This window comes from Colobus angolensis, unplaced genomic scaffold, assembly GCF_000951035.1.
Source record: "Colobus angolensis palliatus isolate OR3802 unplaced genomic scaffold, Cang.pa_1.0 Scaffold48, whole genome shotgun sequence".
Taxonomy (NCBI): domain Eukaryota; kingdom Metazoa; phylum Chordata; class Mammalia; order Primates; family Cercopithecidae; genus Colobus; species Colobus angolensis.
Genome location: NW_012118265.1, coordinates 7819448 through 7840196, shown reverse-complemented (window position 1 = coordinate 7840196; position 20749 = coordinate 7819448). Strand labels below are relative to the sequence as shown.

General features: G+C 38.9%; 1 protein-coding gene across 3 annotated transcripts in view; it reads right to left on the bottom strand.

The window, feature by feature from the left end:
* ARHGEF26 (Rho guanine nucleotide exchange factor (GEF) 26) overlaps positions 1-20749 on the bottom strand; it is a 138933-nt gene that overhangs the window by 33605 nt on the left and 84579 nt on the right. For all 3 annotated transcript variants that reach the window (XM_011958981.1, XM_011958980.1, XM_011958982.1), the window contains exon 10: positions 6502-6591. In XM_011958981.1, the coding sequence (XP_011814371.1) occupies positions 6502-6591 (90 nt within the window). The remainder of the gene's footprint in view (positions 1-6501; positions 6592-20749) is intronic.

Below are 20749 nucleotides of genomic sequence, written 5' to 3'. Positions count from 1 at the left end.
TAAAAGATTATGGCTAACGCCAAACTTTTCAAAACTGGCTGCTAAGGGAGTTCATGAAGTTCCCAACCCCCAAAATCTCGAAAACAGACAATTACCCTACAGAGACAGCTGAGACCTTAAAGGTCAACAGATTGCTTAGATAACTCCGGCAGACTAGGCAGCACATACAAGAGGTCACCTTGTGTCAGGGTAGGTCCGGCTGAAGGGCCGTAATTACAGGAAACACAGGACTATCTTGCTATTGCGTGTAACCCTACAAGATGAACCAAGGACAGTATTATGGTTAAGTTTCAGTGTACATGCTGCCCTGTGACTGTTCTGATTTAGGGGGTGGAGAAATAGAGATTTTGCAATTGTTGTATTGTTTTTAAAGCAGATTAGTTTTTATGGAGTCCTCATACTCCACTGGGGGCAAAACTAAATTTCTACCTATAAACACCTAAAATTGACAATAGCTTTCAATACATTATGTTTCTTTTGAAAACAAAAATCCAATATTATATATAGTTTATGTTTCAAATTTATTGTCAGAAGACTGAACTCATTCAGATAGGTTTAGTTAAAGAAGAGACGTTAAAATGATCAAAATAAAGGAAATCAGAACAGCCTAAAGTGAGCATGAGTGAATTCCCCTAGTAAGGAAGTGCTGAGACTAGAATCAAGGTGTGAACCAGAAGCTAGAAAAGAAATTCATGAACAAAGATATATCCTAAACAGTACGGATGTAATGCCTACAGAGCACAGACTTTTCATTCTTTTTTTCTATTACCTAGCATCCTAGAAAACGAGCCTTGGCATAAAATGTAACTAATTTTATGGGGCAGCAAGCAAAGAAAGAGCTGCTGAACAGCAAATTTTTTTTTTTACGTTGAGATAAAATTTACATAACATGAAACTGACCATTTCACCACTTCAGAGGGTATAGAATATAGTGGTTTCTAGTATGTTCACAGTGTTGTTCAATAATCACCATCATGTAATTCCAGAACATTTTCATTACCTCAGAAGGAAACCCCATATTCACTGAGCAGTCATCCCCTACTCTTCCTCCCCCAAGCATCTGGCAACCACTAATCTACTTTCTAACTCTATGGATTTGTCTATACTTGACGTGTCATATAAATGGAATTATACAACATGTGATCTTTGAATTTGGTTTCTCTCACCTAGCATAATATTTCCAAGGTTCATCCATAGAGTAAATATCAGAACTTTATTCCTTTCTGTGCCTAAATATTTTACTACATACCTATATCACATTTTGTTTATCAATTCTTCCACTGATTTGAGCTATTTCCACTTTCTTGGCTATTATGAATAATGCTGCCATGAAGATTCGTGTATATGCTTTTGAACATCTCTTTTCAGTTCTCTTGGGTATATACCTAGGAGTGGAACTGCTGGGTCACATAGTAGTAACTCTTATGTTTAGATTTATGGGAAATTACCAAACTGTCCGCTATTACACAAAGATTTTTCTTGTATTTCCACTGGGGTGCCATTAGCAAGGCCCCCAAATGGCAACCAGCAAAGCCTTCTGTCAAGTAACATCCCACCACTCCACTCAATCACACTGAGTGTATGTCTCCTAATGCAGCCTGAGAACCCTCAACTTCTCCATGTGCTTATTCATAAGGTCAAACGTTCCATCGCAAGACAAAAAAAAAAAATTCTTCCCAACTCTGTAGAGGCAACTTTTAAAGGAAGCTGTTCTCTAGTGGAGAAAAAACACTAGATTTGAGACACAAACTAGTCTCTGGTTTTTGATCTTCTTGGTTGAGCGACCAGCTTTTTCTCTACCATCATCATTTTCTTTCCTCCCATCTCAGAGGATAAGCTCTCCTGTCTTCAACACCCTGCTTTCAGCTCTAAGGCCTTATTCCCTTGATTTATTCCCCTCTCATTAGTATTCTCTCCCTCCTGGCTCCCTTTCTGCAAACTATCCTGAAGACTATCACTAAAAATGGTCCCTTGACTTTGTGTATCCTCTAGTTATCATCACTGCCCTATCCTCGATAGTCAAGCTTCTGGAATGAAAAGTCTAATTTGCTTCAAATGCTTCACATCCCATTCACTCTTCAATGCATCCACATCTATTTAAGTATTCTGATAAAACATCTCAATAATGTTTTCTGCTTGTTTACTACAAATCAGGTCTGTTTCAATCCTTTATATCTCTTAAATAATTTAATTTTCAAAATCATTCCATGAGGAAAAGTACTATCATCAGCTTTATTTTAGGGTTCAGAAAACCAAGACATGAAAAGGTAAGTGATGCCCAAGGTTATACAGCTAGTACACTACTGCAACTCAGGCAGGTCAGCTCTGGAGCCTGTGCTCTAACTTTATACTAGCTTCCAAAGTGCCAATCCAGCGATACTTTCCACCTCCTCTCATATTACTGCAGTTTAGCACTTGACAGTCTTCCAGGAAATCACAAGCAAAATTAAAAATGAAAAACATGTGTGAAATGAAAATGAAACACACACACACACATGACCTACAAAATTTACTTTCCTCCAAATTAGAAAAATATCCACATTATTATACAGTCATTGTTAAGAATGTGGACTCCGGAGTCAAAGATTTGAATCTAGACTTTATAATGTCTTCGTGTATAACCTTGAGCAAAGTATTTAATCTCTCTAGCTTCAGGTTCTTCATCTATAAAATAAAGTTAATAATAGGGTACTTTACAGGGTTCATGTGAGAATTAAATCAGATAAATGTGAAAATGGCATTACTTAGTAAATTTGCAACCAATATTCTCACAGTAGTAGCACCTATGGCCATACCATAAAACAAATATGGCCAAAATAGAACTCATTACCTTCCCCTGAAACTTGTTTCTCCTCCTGAATTTCCTATCTGAGTGAGTGGGTGGCTCTCCACCCAGTCAACCCGACAAGGCCCACTCCCTGACCACATTGGTAATGACCAATAACTAGTTTCGTCTGCATCTGTCCAAAGATTTCATCTGCAAAAGCAAATTGTATGTTTTTATATCTAAACCTTACTTTTTTCATTTAATAATGTATAAGAAAGCTTTCCATATAGGTATCTAAAATTCTCCTTTATTCTTTTGAGTGGTATCACATTTGGGTATACTATAATTTATTTAATCAGTCCTCTTTGATATTTAGGTGTTTTTTTCTCATCTTTTACTATTACAAACAACACTATACTAATAGCTCAGTGTGTGTGTAATTTTATACATTCATGAGTACATCTGCAGAATAAATTCTTAGAAGTAAAATTGCTGAGTTGTAGTCACTTGCATTTGTAATTTTGATAGTTATTGCCAAATTGCACACCATTGGAGTGTAACAATCTTTCCCACTGGCAACATATAAAAATGCCTTTCTCTCCAATTCCATCAATAAAATGTGTTACCAAACTTTTGAATTATTTATAAATCTAAAAGGTGAAGTTCATTATCTTTATTTGCTAGTCTTCAAACAGCAATTTTCTTCTGAGTGAAATAAAGCATCTTCAAAACTTTAATCATCATTTGGGTTTCCTTTTCTGGTAGCAGTTTTCTAATTTGCAACTTTCTAGGGGTATTTTTTTTTTTCTTGGTTTTACACAACAGGAATTTATGTCTCACAGTTTTGGAAGACAGGCTAAGATGAAAGTGTCAGCAAGGCCAGGCTCTCAGAAGGTGCTAGAGAATAATCTGTTCCAGGTCTCTCCCTCAGCTTCTGGTAGTTTGCTGGCAATCTTTGGTGCTCCTTGGCTTATAGACTAGTGGGTCTTCTCTTATCACTTTGATTTTATACATTGGGGATATTTACCCTTTGTCTATATGTGAGTTGCAACTATTTTTGTCTCCAGTTTGCTATTTGCCTTTTCACTTTTTTCATAGTCTTTTCCCCTCTATAGATTAAATTTGTAAAAAGTTATGTAGATAAATTTGGACTTTTTTCTTTTAATGACTTCTGGATTTGGAGTAAATTGGAAAAGCCTTTCCCCACTGCTGAAGTTGTCTGTACTAAACACACATCTGACTGTGTCACTTCCCTAATTAGAACTTTTTAGTGGCTCCAAAATGGCCTCACTCAGCTCCTCCTCTTGGTGCAGAGGGCTGTCCATATGAGTGTTTGCCTGCTACCGCAGCTCCGCCCTGCTCCTCTTGCACCCCAAGTCTACCTACAATTCCTGAATTGCTTACAATTCCTGGGCCACAGCAGGGGAAACTGTGCATTTGTTTCTGCTCTGAGACCCTTCCTAACTCACCTGTCAAGATTCAGGTCAAACACACCTTTGGCATGAAGCCTTGCCAGACTGCTCCAAGCCCCCCAGCCTGTCTCTTGCTCTTAGAGCTGTCCATCTCCTTTCCATTTCCAGTACTTTCCATAGTCTTCTAGCTACTGTGACAGCTGTAGACTTTGCTGACTCCTTTGATTTTCAGCAGTCTTCTACTAGACTATGAGGGGAGGGATGACCATGTTTTTGTTTATCTACTGCCTTCCACATGGAAGATGCTCAGTAAATCTGTTGTATTCTTACAATACTTGCCACGTACTTGGATAAATCATTTAACCTCACTGAACCTCTATTTTATCATCATTAAAATAAATAGGAACGTCCACTGTTATTCATATAGTATTATAAGGTCCTAAGATTTTACGAGTATTTCCAATTAGTACTAATTAGTAATTCTAAGTGTTCTAAATTAGATGCTCCACTGTAAATCCATACTTTAGGCTTGCAAATATTTTAATCATTGAATGAAAAAGAAAACAACCAACCAAAATTCATGAACTCAATTGATGTTAATCACTTACTTTTAATGATCCTTGGGGTTAGCATTTTTCAATTACAAATTAATTTTGGGTTCTGGACTGAGGTTTTTTTTTTTTTTTTTTTTTTGAGAGTCTTGCTCTGTTGCCCAGGCTGGAGTGCAGTGGTGAGATATCGACGCATTGCAATCTCTGCCTCCAGGGTTCAAGCGATTCTCCTGCCTCTGCTTCCCAAATAGCTGGGATTACAGGTGCCCGCCACTACACCCAGCTAATTTTTGTATTTTTAGTAGAGACAGGGTTTCATCATGTTGGTCAGGCTGGTCTCTAACTCCTGACCCCAGGTGATCCCTACCTCGGCCTCCCAAAGTGCTGGGATTACAGGCATGAGCCACCTTGCCCGGCCTGGACAGAGTTTCTTAAAGTAATCTTATACCAATTGAGTTTCAGTGAAGAAGGGAAAAGAAAAATGGTTAGGGATTTTTTTCATCTTTCAAAAGGAGGAAATTAAAAAACAAAAAACAAACTTGTTGTCAGATATATTTTCCAAAATATTTAGAAACAAATTAGAGAGAACGAGATATTGAGAACTGGGAGAAAGATGGGTTTTTTAATTGCTGTAAATTTCTGTACAAGAATATCAAAACTATTTAAAGTGTGCATGCATGTGTATGTGTGCGTGTGTGTCTGGTTTTTGGTAAATACCCATCTTCTTCCCTTTTACAGTTTGTGTTTCTGCATCTAAACCATTACAGTCAGAATGTTACAGTAGAAGAGTTTACACTGACCTGCAAGTCAGGACGTCTGGACCTTAGTCCTGATTTTATCACCACTAGCCAAGTAACTCTGCAGACAATTATTCTCTGGCTTTCTTTTCCTCATTCTTAAAACAAAAGGGTGTAGCTGTACTGTATCAGTGATCCTCAATTTTAGTATATATGCTGCCAAAGCAAGCATGCAGTAATCCTCAAACTACATGACATGGCAGAGAATCTGCTCTTCACAGAATACCATGAAATGCTGATCACTATAATTTGACTGCACAAAATAGAAACACTTTTACTAGGGAAAAATATGACCAGTCATTTAAAATGGTTTAATGACATTTACAAGTTATAAAACTAAATAGAGTCACAATTGTGAGCACTCACTTCCCATTAAAAACTCAGCCGGTGAGTCAACAAAAGAATGGCCATGACCTAGATTTGCCATTAACTGTCATTTTCTTCCTCTTTGTTCATCTTGTCATCTGCTCCAGAGCAGTATCAGACAAGGAATAACAAGCAGCACATATTCAAAAAAATTATGGGAGAAAAACAATCTTGAAAAAAATTATCCATTAATGATCTGTTTTGCAAACGAAAAAAGGAGTGTCCTTATTTAATTTAGGAGAGCACTGGTCCAGCTCATGGAATATTACTGTTTTTCAAAACATTTTGAGAATAATGAAGGAATCTCCTTTCAATTCTAAAATTCTATTATTTTAACTACCCTATTCTATTATTTTGTTTATTCCCCTAAGCTTGGTGTCTTCCTGGAAAAAAAAAGTCTTCTTAGATAATGCCTGGCTTCAGGGCCTGGAGAAAGGTCACTCTGGTACAAGCAAAACCAAATTGCCTGAAGCATCTGCTACTCCCTCTTATCAATTTATGACCCTTCTTTGAAAAGCAAATTCCTATCTACTTTGTTGCCCTCAACTGTCTCTCTCTATTTAGAGAAAACTTAGGCAAGAACAGTAATGAACAAGGTACGAGAATACCTTAATTTTAAATTCCAGCTGGGAGTTAATTGTGTACATCATCTCAGTTCTTTCCATCTTCCGGGCGCCCTCATTGCACAGTCGAACCAACTGGGAACACAGAAGAGTAATGAGGGTTAAAGGTCAAGGAGAGAAACCTCACTTTCGAACCAGAACTCTCACAGGAAATAATTAACACTTGGGAAGCCCTAGAGACTCATTTCTGACAAAGAACTCAGAGTTTTTCACAGTTAAGACATTCGTATCCAGTTAGAAGTGGTGTGATTAGGATGTGAAGACAGAAAGGAGAAAAAGGTCGCCCTATCTCAGGGAAAGCTGTACTCCTTGCCCCTCTTCCAAATCAGAGCAGCTGAAGGGAGATGGCCATCCTCAAAGGCAAAATCTAAGCAGAGTGCTATGTAAAGCATGTGGCCAGTAAACGGAGTGCTGAAGAGGGAAGTGTTGCAGGGGAGTCCGACAGTCAAGGATTCTTCAAAAATAGCCAAGCTAAGGCCGTCAGTTACATTTCAGTTTCACTGGAAGCACTAAATTATCTACAAAGCAAAATTATCTACAAAGGACTTTCACAGTTGTTTAATGAGTACCTAATCTTCACTCACTGGTCTAAATCAAAACGAATTTTGTGTCTCAAATTTCTCATTAACTGGAAAATCTGAAAAAAAAAAAAAAATGCCCATATAAGAGTCATTGGCCATAAAAACAAACTTGATTGTTAAAAGGAGTGGACATTTTAATTGGATTTATTTTTAATATTTCTCCTTTGTTAGGTAATGCCCACTATACAAATATAGTTACAAAAATACAAACATGCCCACTATAGAAATAAATAAATGATTATTATAACATAGAAGAAAATAAAATAGGCCCTAAAAGGTCCTGACCTACTCCCACTGAACAGATGTAGTTGGAAACAGACTGGGCCATATACTTTCTCTTTTTTTCCTATGTTTATATGAACATATAAATACACACATATATGTATAGAAATTTTTCTTTCATTTTTGGATATGATTATTCTATGCTGTGTGTCTTTTTTTTTCACTTATCAATTATTACAGACTAAATGTTTGTGTCTCCCCCAAATTCATGTTGAAATCCTAACCTCCAATGTGATATTAGGAGGCAGAGCCTTTGGAGGTAATTAGGTCATGAGAGTGGAGTCCTCATGAATGGCATTAGTGCCCTTATAACATGAGACAGAATAGCTTTCTTCTCTCCATTCTGTCCCCACCATGTGAGGATACAGGGAGAAGGTAGCCATCTGCAAACCAGGAAACCAGCCTTTGGCAAGCACTGGATCTGCCTATACCTTGATCTTGGACTGCCCAGCCTCCAGAACTGTGAGCAATAAATACCTGTTCCTTAAACCACCCAGTTTATGGTACTCTGTTACAGCAGCTTGAATTAAGACAAAAATATTTCCCCTGCTAAAATATCATTCATTGAAAAAAAAAAAGTTTATTTAGTACCTACTATGTTTCAGGTACTAGTGTTATAATACTCACAATCCCTAACCTCACGGAAGGGCAGACAAAAGGCAAAAAAAGAAAAAAGAAAAGAAAAATCATAGACTGAGATAAAGTAAAAACACAGAGGAGTAGGGGAGTGGCAAGTGGGGAGGGATCCAAGGGACCCTCTCCTGAGAGGTCATTTAAGCTGCAAGCTGAAGGACAAGTAGTTACTACTAAATGATAAGATAGTTCACAGAGAGGGGACACCATGAGCAAAGGACCAGACGAGAAAGTGTGTGACTGTTTGAGTGAGTCAAAGAAGATCCTGGCATGAAGGAAGGTGGCATGGGATGAAGCCAAAACAGGCCAAGTTCAGATCATGCAAGGTCTTAAGCTGTCTGAATTGTATTCTAGGTGCAAAAAAAAGTCACCAGCAGGCTTTCAGTGGGGGAAATGATATGATCCAATTAATGCTATAATAATTATATGGACTTTCCAAAATATATTTATTCTATTTCCTATTGATGGGCACTTAAACAATTTCTAATTGCTCACTTGGTTTTTAGATTTGGAGGACAAGCCTGTCTTCAATGACAGCATATCTTTAGCTATGGCCTGTGAGCTCACTGATGCAGGGATTGATAGCTATATCAGATCAAAGCTGAGAGCCAAAATATCTAGGTGTGAGACAGGGGCAATCTGAAAATGCAATACCCTGAAAGGGCATATGAACAGGGCATATCACAGTGAAATGCAAGCACCGTATCAGGCTCCTGCTGCTTGGCACATTTTTGTGACTTCTCTTGGGGAATGTGTTCATAGCTCCCAAATCTATGTCCCCAGACTTTGTCTACATCCTAGGCTCTGGATCCAACTATTTACATGACATCTCTTCTTAAATGTCCCAGAGCCATTTCAAATTCAGCACGACCAAACCTAAGCATCTCCTTCATCACGCTCTTGCCCCTGGCTCCACATTGTCTATCTTTGTGACTCATCTCAGCATCATCCACTTTCCCCCAAAATTTGGCCCCGACCACTCAGACCCCTCCCTCTGCTTTGCCCTCCACATACAATCCAAGTCTCCTTAATGATGCTGTCCTGCTGTCTACTTCTCTCTACCTGCCCTGGCCACTGAACTCAGGCTCAGACCTCTTGCTGCCTGGATTACTGGTCTCTCAATTCTTTTCCTCACTTCTGCCCTACCCTTATGCATCCTCCAAAAATAAGATGTCAGTTTTTCTAAGTTCAGATCTGATCATGAAACAACTCCACTAGAAATCCCTAAAAGGTTCCCTGAAGCTTTCAGAATAAAGTCTTAGCAAGACCCTTCATGATCCGGTGCCTACTTCCTTGATCCCTAACCTCTCACTGCTCCCATGTGGGGCCTCACCCTACCAAATGTTGGATGCATATGCTGTGTCCTGCCTTCCCTCTTTTGCATGTGTGTTTCCCTGTCTGAACATCCTTCACCACACTCCATCCGACTGACTCCTTCTTATCTGGATTTATATCTCCCTACTTGTCTTTCAGTGCTCAACGTGGGCATTACCTCTCCAAAAAGACCGGAGAGCGGAGAGTATAAAATTTCCGTAATTGTAAGCCCAGAGCCCAACATAGCACCTAACACCCAATGGGATATTCTGCAAATGTTTCTGCATAAACAAACCACCTTCAGAGCCAGTTTATAAGTCATTTTTTAAAAAAGAAATAATTTATTTATAGTTATCCCCCCTCCTTTTTATGTGGAGATGGGGTCTCACTACATTGCCCAGGCTGGTCTTGAACTCCTGACATCAAGTGATCACCCCACCTTAGCATCCCAAACTGCTAGGATTACATACATGGGCCAGCACACCAGGCCAATAGTTATCCCTTCATAAAATGAAAGGAAAAAATGGCATTATTAAGTTTGGGTTATCTTATTTCTTAAACTTCCAAATTCTGAGCCCATCGGCAAAAGTTGGAGTCATGCCACCACTAGGGAAATCCTAAAGAAACCAAAGGTGCTTCAGAAGTCAGACCAAAACCAAGACCCTAAAATGTCTTGAGCAAAGGTGTCATCAATGGAGTTTATCTTAATCAGTATTTTGAAGGGACAAGCATTAATTTGAATATATGTGTTCTGCTGTTTTTGTTGAAAACAGCCTCAGTATATTTTGGTTCACTACAGTTTTTGTCCCAGGCTTAATAAATATATATTAGGCTTGGAACAAAAACATATATATATATATGTATGTATATACATATATATACATATATACACACACACACATATACACACACACTCTCTCTCTCAATGTTACTAGTAAAGAAATATAAATTAAAATACAAATAAAGTCTTTCTGATCTGTCAAATTTACAAAGATTAATCGAATATCTGATCCTGGCAGTACGTAGTAAGAGAGACACTTTGAAATACTACTGGTAGATGTGGACAGGAACTTTTCTGGAAGGCACTTTGGCATTATATACAAAAGCTTTAAAACATTCTTGTATTTCTCTTCCCATAAACCCACATCTGAAAATTTATCTTTAGAAACGGTTAGATGTGCACAATCATTTATGTAAGAAAATGTTCAATGGAGCACAACTTAGAATGCCAAATGAAACAGGTACCATATATACCATGGATCCCCCACCCCAGGGCCACGGATTGGTTACAAGAACCCAGCGCACAGCAGGAGGTGAGCGGTGGGCAAGTGAGCATTACTGCCTGAGCTCTGCCTCCTCTTCCTGTCAGATCAGTCAAAGCATTAGATTCTCATAGGAATGTGGACCTTACTGTAAACTGTGCATGTGAAGGATCTAGGTTGTGTGCTCCTTATGAGAATCTAATGCCTGATGATCTGAGGTGAAATGATTTCATCCCGAAACCACCTACCACCTACCCCCCACCCCTCCACCCCTGTCTGTGGAAAAATCGTCTTCCATGAAACCAGTCTGGGGTTCCAAAAAGGTTGGGGGACCTCTTTTAAGTGTTCCTTTATAGCCATACGGTAATATTGGAATAAACTGAAAGCCAACCAGAAGGATACAAAATAGAATGGCAACAGTCATCTTTAAGTGATAAAATTACTGCTACATTTTCCTTTCTGTCTCCTAAGTTTTCCAAATATTCTGCAATATACATTTATTATTGTATTCAAATTTCCTTTTTTTTTTTGAGATAGGGTCTTGCTCTGTCACCCAGGTTGCAGTGCAATGGTGTGATCATGGTCACATGGTCTATAATGGCATGATCAACATCCTGGGCTCAAGCAATCCTCCCACCTCAGCCTCCCGAGTAGTTGGAATGACAGCTGTGTGCCAGGCTAATTTTTTTATTTACTGTAGAAAAGAGGTCTCACTATGTTGCCCAGGCTGGTCTCGAACTCCTGGGCTCAAGCAATACGCCTACCTAAGTCTTCCAAAGTGCTGGGATTATAGGTGTGAGCCACTGCACTTGGCCACTTTATCCACTGTTAAAATATACCAACGTCAACTTAAATACATTCTTACAGAGCTGTACTTAGCCTTATTACTTCCTCCCCTCCAAACTCTTCTCCCTTTACCACAGCTAACAATGGTTGAAAGTGTGATGTGGATGATTCTGGGACTATTTCTGCATATCAATAAGATATATACATATATATAAAAACACACTTTATTATCTAGGTGTCATTAAACTATTTATATTGTTCTGCAACTTAATATTCTGCACTGAACAATACAGCTTAGACACGTTTGCATGTTTTTATATAAATATATATTTATATATTGACCCAAGGCCAACTAAGATAATGGAATAGAAGGCTCCACCGATCATCCTGCCCGCTACCCTCTTCAAGGACACCAATTTAACAACTATCTACACAGAAAAAACACCTTCATAAGAACCAAAAGTTAGGTGAGCTCTCAATACCTGGTTGTATCTTCACATTGCTGAAAGAGGCACTAAAGAGATAGAAAAAACAGTTTTGAACCCCCGATGCCACCCCCCACCGCCCCCATCTCCTACAGCAGCAGCATGTTGCAGAGAGCATCTCCGGGCATTGGGGGAGAGAGAACACAGCAACTGTGATGCACTAAACTCAGTGCTGTCCTGTTAGAGCAGAAAGAAAAATCAGACCAAACTCAGCTGGTGCCCATCCACACAGATAGAGCATTTAAATCAGCCCTAGTCAGAAGGGAATCACCTATCCCAGCAGTTTGAACTTGAGCTTGGACCTTGCCACCAAGGCCTACAGCACTCTGTGTCTCTCAGAGAACTTGAAAGGCAGTTTAGGCTATAAAGACTGTGACACTTAGACAAGTCCTAGTGCTGACCTAGGCCCAGAGACAATGGAATGGGGCTCACATGACATACTGAGACACCAGTTGTGGCAGCCAAGTGAGTGTTGGACTCACTCCTCTCCTAACCCCAGGCTACACAGCTGGAGCTCCAAAAGAGACCCCTTCCTTCTGTTTAAGAAGAGGAGAGGGAAAAATGGGCAGGGCTTTGTCTTACATCTTGGATACCAGCTCAGACACAACAGGACAGGGTAATGTTCAGAGTTGTTAGGCCCCCGTTCCAGGCCCTACCTCCCAGACAATATTTCTTTGTTTTTTGTTTTGTTTCGTTTTGTTTTTTGTTTTTATTTGTAGGTGGGGGGTGGGGGGCAGGGACAGAGTTTTGCTTTGTCGCCCAGGTTAGAGTGCAATGGTGCAATCTTGGCTCACTGCAACCTCCACCTCCTGGGTTCAAGTAATTCTCCTGCCTCAGTCTCCCAAGTAGCTGGGATTACAGGTGCCCGCCACCACGCCCAACTAATTTTTTGTATTTTTAGTAGAGACAGGTTTCGCCATATTGGCCAGGCTGGTCTCAAACTCCTGACCTCAGGTGATCCACCTGCCTCGGCCTCCCAAAGTGCTGGGATTAAAGGCGTGAGCCACTGTGCCCGGCTCCAGACAACATTTCTACACACACCCTGGGCCAGAAGGGAACCTGCTGCCTTGAAGAAAAGAATCCAGTCCTGGTAGTACTCATCACCGGCTAACTGAAGAGCCCTTGGGCCCTGAATAAACAGCATGGATACCCAGGTACTATGCTGAGGGCCTTGAGTCAGCCTCTGAGACTTCCTGGATTCAGGTGCCAGCACGGCCACAGGAAGGCAGAGCACCAAGTAGGCTCTTGGGGTCCCCTACTCCAGGACTTGACTTTTGGATGGCATTTCTGGACCTGCCTTGGGTCAGAGGGGAGCCCACTGCCCTGAAGGGTGAGTCCCAGGCCAAGCAGCATTCACCATAAGCTGACTTAAGAACTCTTGGACCTTAAGGGAACATCAACAGTAGTCTGGCAGTACGCCTTGTGGCCTGAGGTGGCTAAAAAGTGAGGCTCCCCTGTCTTTGGAAAAGGAAGAACTGCATCTTGTGGTTTGAGTGGCAGCTCAGCCTCAAACAGAACACCAGCTAGACTTCTAAGGTTTTTGACTCTAGTCCCTGACTCACAAACAGTACCCCTAGACCCACCTGGGACCTGGGGGACCTCCCTGGCCTGAAGGGAAGGACACAGGCCTGGCTGGCTTTGCCATCAGCTGACTGTAGAGCCTAAGGGCCTTGAGTAAACAGGCAGTAGCTAGGGAGTGGTTAGAGCAGACCTCGAGCAAGATCCAGCACTGTGCTGGCTTCAGGTCTGACCTGGCACAATCAGAGTGAGGGTGGCAACAGGGGTGCTGTGTCACTCCACCCCCATCTTTAGGTGACTCTGAACAAAGAGAGAGGCTATGTATCTAGGAGAAAGTAAGGGAAGAGAACAAGAGTCTCTACCTGGTAATCCAGAGAATTCTTCCAGATCTCAGACCATCAAGGTGGTACCTATATGAATCTGCTTGGGGTGCCCCTATCGCAGATACAGCTTAGATCACAACACTCAAGTTCTTTCACATGTCTGGAAAGCCTTCCCAAGAAGGATGGGTAAAAATAAGCCCAGACAGTGAAGACAACAATAAATATCTAACTCTTCCATGCCCAGATACCAAAGAACATCTCACTAGCATCAACACCATCCAGGAAAACATGATTTCACCAAATGAACTAAATAAGGCACCAGGGACCAATCCTGGAGAAACACATATGTGACTTTTTAGGCAAAGAGTTCAAAATAGCTGTGTTGAGGAAACTGAAGAAATTCAAGATAATACATAGAAGGAATTCAGAATTATATCAGCTAAATTTAACAAACAGACTGAAATAATTAAAAGAAATCAAGCAGAAATTCTGGAGCCAAAAAATGCAATTGGTGGCCAGGCACGGTGGCTCATGCCTGTAATCCCAGCGTTTTGGGAGGCCGAGGTGGGTGGATCACTTGAGGCCAGGAGTTTGAGACCAGCCTGGCCAGCATGGTGAAACCCTGTCTCTACTAAAAATACAAAAAATTAGTCAGGCGTGGTGGTGCGTGCCTGTAATCCCAGCTACTTGGGAGACTGAGGCATGAGAATCACTTGAACCCAGTAGGTGGAAGTTCCAGTGAGCCAAGATTGCACCACTGCACTCCAGTCTGGGTGATGGAGTGAGACTCCATCTCAAAAAAAAAAAAAAAAAAAAGGCAATTGGCATACTGAATACTGCACCAGAGTCCTTTAATGGCAGAAATGATCAAGCAGAAGAAAAAAGTAGTGAGCTTGAAGCTTGAAGACAGGTTATTTGAAAATACAGAGTCAGAGGAGATAACAGAAAAAAGAATATAAAATGATTAAGCATGGCTACAGGATCTAGAAAACAGCCTCAAAAGGACAAATCTAAGAGTTATTGGGCTTAAAGAAGATACAGAGAAAGAGGGGGTAGAAATTTTATTCAAAAGGGCATAACAGGGAACTTCCCAAACCTAGAGAAAGATATCAATATCCAAGTACAAGAAGGTTACAGAACACCAAGCAAATTTAACCCAAAAAGGACTACCTCAAGGCATTTAATAATTAAATACCCAAAGGTCACAGATAAAGAAAGGATCCTAACAGCAGCAAGAGGCTGAGGATGGTGGTTCACACCTGTAATCCCAGCACTTTGAGGGACCAAGGCAAGAGCATCACTTGAGCCCAGGAGTTTTTGTTTGTTTCCAACTTTTATTTTAGCTTCAGGGGTACATATGCCCAATATGCAGGTTTGTTACATAGGTAAACATGTGCCATGGTGGTTTGCTGCACAGTTCATCCCATCACCCAAGTATTGCCCAGAATCCACTAACTATTCTCCCTAATTCTCTCCCTCCTCCCACCCACTATCCTCCAACAGGCCCCAGTGTATGTTGCTCCCCCCTTGTGTCCATGTATTCTTATCATTTAGCTCTCACTTATAAGTGAGAACATGAGGTATTTGTTTTTCTGTTCCTGCATTACTTTGCTAAGGATAATGGCCTCCAGTTCCATCCATGTCCCTGCAAAGGACATGATCTCATTCTTTTTTATGGATATATAGTATACCATGATGTATATGTACCACATTTTCTTTATCCAGTCTATCACTGATAGGCATTTAACTGGATTCCATGTGTTTGTTATTGTAAATAGTCTTGCAATGAACATACATGTGCATGTGTCTTTGTAACAGAACAATTTCTATTCCTTTGGGTACATAGCCAGTAATGGGACTGCTGTATCAAATGACATTTCTGTTTCTAGGTCTTTGAGGAATCACCACATTCTCTTCAATAATGGTTGAACTAATATACACTCCCACCAATACTGTAAAAGCATTCCTTTTTCTCCACAACCTCACTAGCATCTGTTACTTTTTGAATTTTTAATAATAGCAATTCTGACTGGTGTGTGATGGTATCTCATAGTGGTTTTGATTTGCATTTCTCTAATCAGTGATGTTGAGCTTTTTTTTAATATGTTTGTTGGCTGCACGTATGCCTTCCTTTGAGAAGTGTCTGTTCATGTTCTTTGCCCACTTTTTAACAGAATTTTTTTTTTCCTTGTAAATTTGTTTAAGTTTCTTACAGATGCTGGATATTAGAACTTTGTCAGACGCATAGATTATAGAAATTTTCTCCCATTCTGTATGATGTCTGTTTACTCTGTTGATAGTTTCCTTTGCTGTGCAGAAGCTCTTTGGTTTAATTAGATCTCATTTGTCAATTTTTGCTTTTGTCATGACTGTATTTGGCATCTTCATCATGAAATCTTTGTCCCTGCCTATGTACTGAATAGTACTGACCAGGTTTCCTTTTAGGGTTTTATAGTTTTAGCGTTTACATTTAAGTCTTTAATCTATCTTGATTTTTGTATATGGTATAAGAAAGGAATCCAGTTTCAATTTTCTGCATATAGTTAGCCAGTTCTTCCAGTACCATTTATTAAATAGGAAATCCTTTCTCCACAGTCTGTTTTGGTCAGATTTGTTGAAGATCAGATGATTGTAGGTGTACGGTCTTATTTCTGGGTTATCTATTCTATTCCATTAGTCTAAGCGTCTGTTTTTGTACCAGTACCATGCTGTTTTGGATACTGTAGCCCTGTAGTATAGTTTGAAGTCAGGTAGTGTGACGCCTCCAGCTTTGTTCTTTTTGCTTAGGATTACCTTGGCTATTTAGGCTCATGTGTTCCATATGAATTTTAAAATACTTTTTTTATAATTCTGTGAAGAATGTCAATGGTAGTTTAATAATAGCATTGAGTCTATAAATTGCTTTGGGCAGTATTGCCATTTTAATGATACTAATTCTTCCTATCCATGAGCATGGAATGTTTCTCCATCTGTTTATGTCATCTCTGATTTCTCGGGGCAGTGGTTTGTAGTTCTCCTTGAAGAGGTCCTTACTTCCCTTGTTAGCTGTATTCTTAGGTATTTTATTCTTTTTGTGTCAATTGTAAATGGACGTTCACTCATGATTTAGCTCTTGGATCATCCATTGTTGGTGTATAGGAATGCTGGCGATTTCTGCAAATTAATTTTGTATACTGAGACTCTGCTGAAGTTGTTAATCAGCTTAAGAAGCTTTTGGAGCCCAGGAGTTTGAGAACAAGCTGAATAACATAGTGAGACCCCATCTCTACAAAAAATAAATACACAAAAGCAGCAAGAGAAAAGAGACAAATAAGATAAAATGGAGCTGCAATACGTCTGGCAACAGACTTTTCAGTGGAAACCTTACAGGCCAGGAGAGAGAGGTATGACATATTTCAAGTGCTAAAGGTAAAAAACTTTTACCCTAAAATAGTATATCCAGGGAAAATATCATTCAAACATAAAGGAGAAATAAAGACATTCCCAGACAAACAAAAGCTGAGGCATTTCATCAACACTAGACCTTTCCTGCAAGAAATGCTAAAGAAAGTACTGTAATCAGAAAGAAAATGATGTTAATCAACAATAAGTAATCACCTGAGGGTACAAAACTTCCTGGTAATAGTAAGTACATAGAAAAACACAGAATATTATAACACTGTAACTATGGTGTGTAAACTACCCCTACCCTAAGTAGAAGAGTAAATGATTAACCAATCAAAAATAGTAACTACAACAACTTTTCAAGACATAGTCAGTACAAGAAGATAAAAACAGAAACAACAAAATGATTAAAAGTGGGGGTATGAAGTTAAGACATAGAGTTCTTGTTAGTTTTCTGTTTGCTTGTCTCCTTGTTTACGCAAATAGTGCTGTTATTGTGTTAAAATAATGGATTATAATATTTGCAAGCCTCATGATAACCTTAAACCAAAAAATATACAATGGACACATGCAAAATAAAATGCAAAAAACTAAACCATATCATCAGAGAAAATAACCTTTGCTAGAGGAAAATGAAAAAGAAAGAAAGAAGGAATAGAAGACCACAAAACAACTAGAAAACAAATAACAAAAGGGCAGAAGTCCATACTTACCAATAATACCATTGAATGTAAATGGACTAAACTCTCAAATCAAAAGACACAGACTGGCTGAATGGATAAAAAAAAAAAAAAAAAAAAAAAAAGACTGATTGATCTGTTGCCTACAAGAAACACTTTACCTATAAAGACACACATAGGCTAAAAACAAAGGGATGGAGAAAGATACTACATGTCAATGGAAACCCACCTCCCCTCCAAAAAAAGAACAAAAAAACAAGAGTCACTATACTTATATCAGACACAATGGATTTCAAGAAAAAAACTATAAGACACAAAGAAAGTCACTATATAATGATAATAGGGTCAATTCAGCAAGAGGATATAATAATTTTAAATATATATGAACTCAACACTGGAGCACGTAGACATATAAAGCAAATATTATTATAGATAAGCAGATAGACCACAGTACAATAATAGCTAGAGACTTCAACACCCCACATTCAGCACTGGACAGTAATCAACAAAGAAACATCAGACTTAATCTGCACTATAGACCAAATGGATCTAATAGATATTTACTGAACATTTCATCCAGGAGCTACAGAATACACATTCTTTTCCTCAGCACATGGATCATTCTCAAGAATAGTCCATATTTAGGTCACAAAACAAGTCATAAAACAAACAAAAGTTCTGAAGTAATATCAAGTATATTCTTTGACCATAATGAAGTAAAACTAAAAATTAATAAGAGGAATTTTGGAACCTGTACAAATACATAGAAATTAAATAATATGCTTCTGAATGACCAGTAGGTTAAAGAAGAAATTAAGAAGGAAATTGAAAAATTTCTTGAAACAAATGATAATGGAAACACAACATATCAAAACCTATGTGATACACTAAAAGCAGTACTAAGAGGGAATTTTATAGCTGGAAGTGCCTACATCAAAGAAGAGGAAAAGGCCGGGTGCAGTGGCTCACGTCTGTAATCCCAGCACTCTGGGAGGCCGAGGTGGGTGGATCACTTGAGACCAGGAGTTCAAGATCAGCCTGCCAACATGGTGAAACCCCATCTCTACTAAAAAATAATACATGGGCATATACCCAAAGGACTATAAATCATGCTACTATAAAGACATATGCACATGTATGTTTATTACAGTACTATTCACAATAGCAAAGACTTGGAACCAACCCAAATATCCATCAATGATAGACTGGATTAAGAAAATGTGGCACATATACACTATACACCATGGACTACTATGCAGCCATAAAAAAGGATGAGTTCATGTCCTTTGTAGGGACATGGATGAAGCTGGAAACCATCATTCTGAACAAACTCTTGCAAGGACAGAAAACCAAACACTGCATGTTCTCACTCATAGGTGGGAATTGAACAATGAGAACACTTGGACACAGGGTGGGGAACATCACACACTGGGGCCTGTTGTGGGGTGTGGGGAAAGGGGGATAGCATCAGGAGATACACCTAAGGTAAATAATGAGTTAACGGGTGCAGCACACCAACATGGCACATGTATACATATGTAACAAACCTGCACATTGTGTACATGTACCATAGAACTTAAAGTATCATAATAAAAAAGCATAATAATAATAATAATAATAATTAGCCAGGCATGTGCCTGTAGTCCCAGTTACTTGGGAGGCTGAGGCATGAGAATTGCTTGAACTCAGATGGTGGAGGTTACAGTGAACCAAGATCATGCCACTGCACGCCAGCCTGGGAGATACAGCAAAACTCTGTCTCAAAAAAAAAAAAAAAAGGAAAAAGGAAAAACTTCAAATAAACAAACAATGAAATTCAAAGAACTAGAAAAGTAAGGGCAAACCAAACCCAAAATTGGTAGAAAATAAATAATAAAAAAAATCTAGAGGAAACAGACAAATACTTAGACACATACCACCTACCAAGATTGAACCAAGAAGAAATCCAAAAGCTGAATAGACCAATAACAAGTAATGAGATAGAAGCTGTAATAAGAAGTCTCCAGTAAAGAAAAACCTGAGACTCAATGGTTTTAGTGCTGAATTCTACCAATCAGTTAAAGAAGAACTAATACCAACCCTACCCAACCTATTCCAGGAAATAGAAGAGGAGGGAATACTTCTAAACTAATTCTACAAGGCCAGTATTTCCGTGATACCAAAACCAGACAAAGACACATCAAAAAAGAAAACTACAGGACAATATCTCTGATTAATATTAATGCAAAAATCCTCAACAAAATACTAGCAAACAGAATTCAACAATGCATTAGAAAGATTATTTATCATGACCAAATGGGATTTATCCCTGGGATGCAAGGATGGTTCAACACAGGCAAATCAATCAGTGTAATACATTATATCAACCAAATGAAGGACAAAAATCATATGATCATTTCAATTGTACAGAAAAAGCATTTGATAAAATTCAACATCCCTTCATGATAAAAACCCTCAAAAACTGGGTATAGAAAGAACATACCCCAACATGATAAAAAATCATGTATGACAGACCCATAGCTAGTATCATAGTGAATGGGGAAAAACGGAAAGCCTTTCCTCTAATACCTGGAACATAACAAGGATATCCATTTTCACCACCGTTATTTAACATACTGGAAGTCCTAGCTAGCGCAATCAAACAAGAGAATGATATAAAGACCATCCAAATTTGGAAGGCAGAAATCAAATTATCCTGTTTGCAGATTACAAGATCTTATACTTGGAAAAACCTAAAGACTCCAAAAAATAAAAACTATCAGAACTGATAAACAAATTCAGTAAAGTTGTAGGATACAAAATCAACATACAAAAATCAGTAGCATTTCTATATTCCAACAGTGAACAATGTGTAAAAGAAATTAAAAAGTAATCTCATTTACAATACCCACACATAAAATCAAATATTTAGGAATTAACCAAAGAAGTGAAAGATCTCCATAATAAAAACTATAAAACACTGATAAAAGAAATGGAAGAAGACAC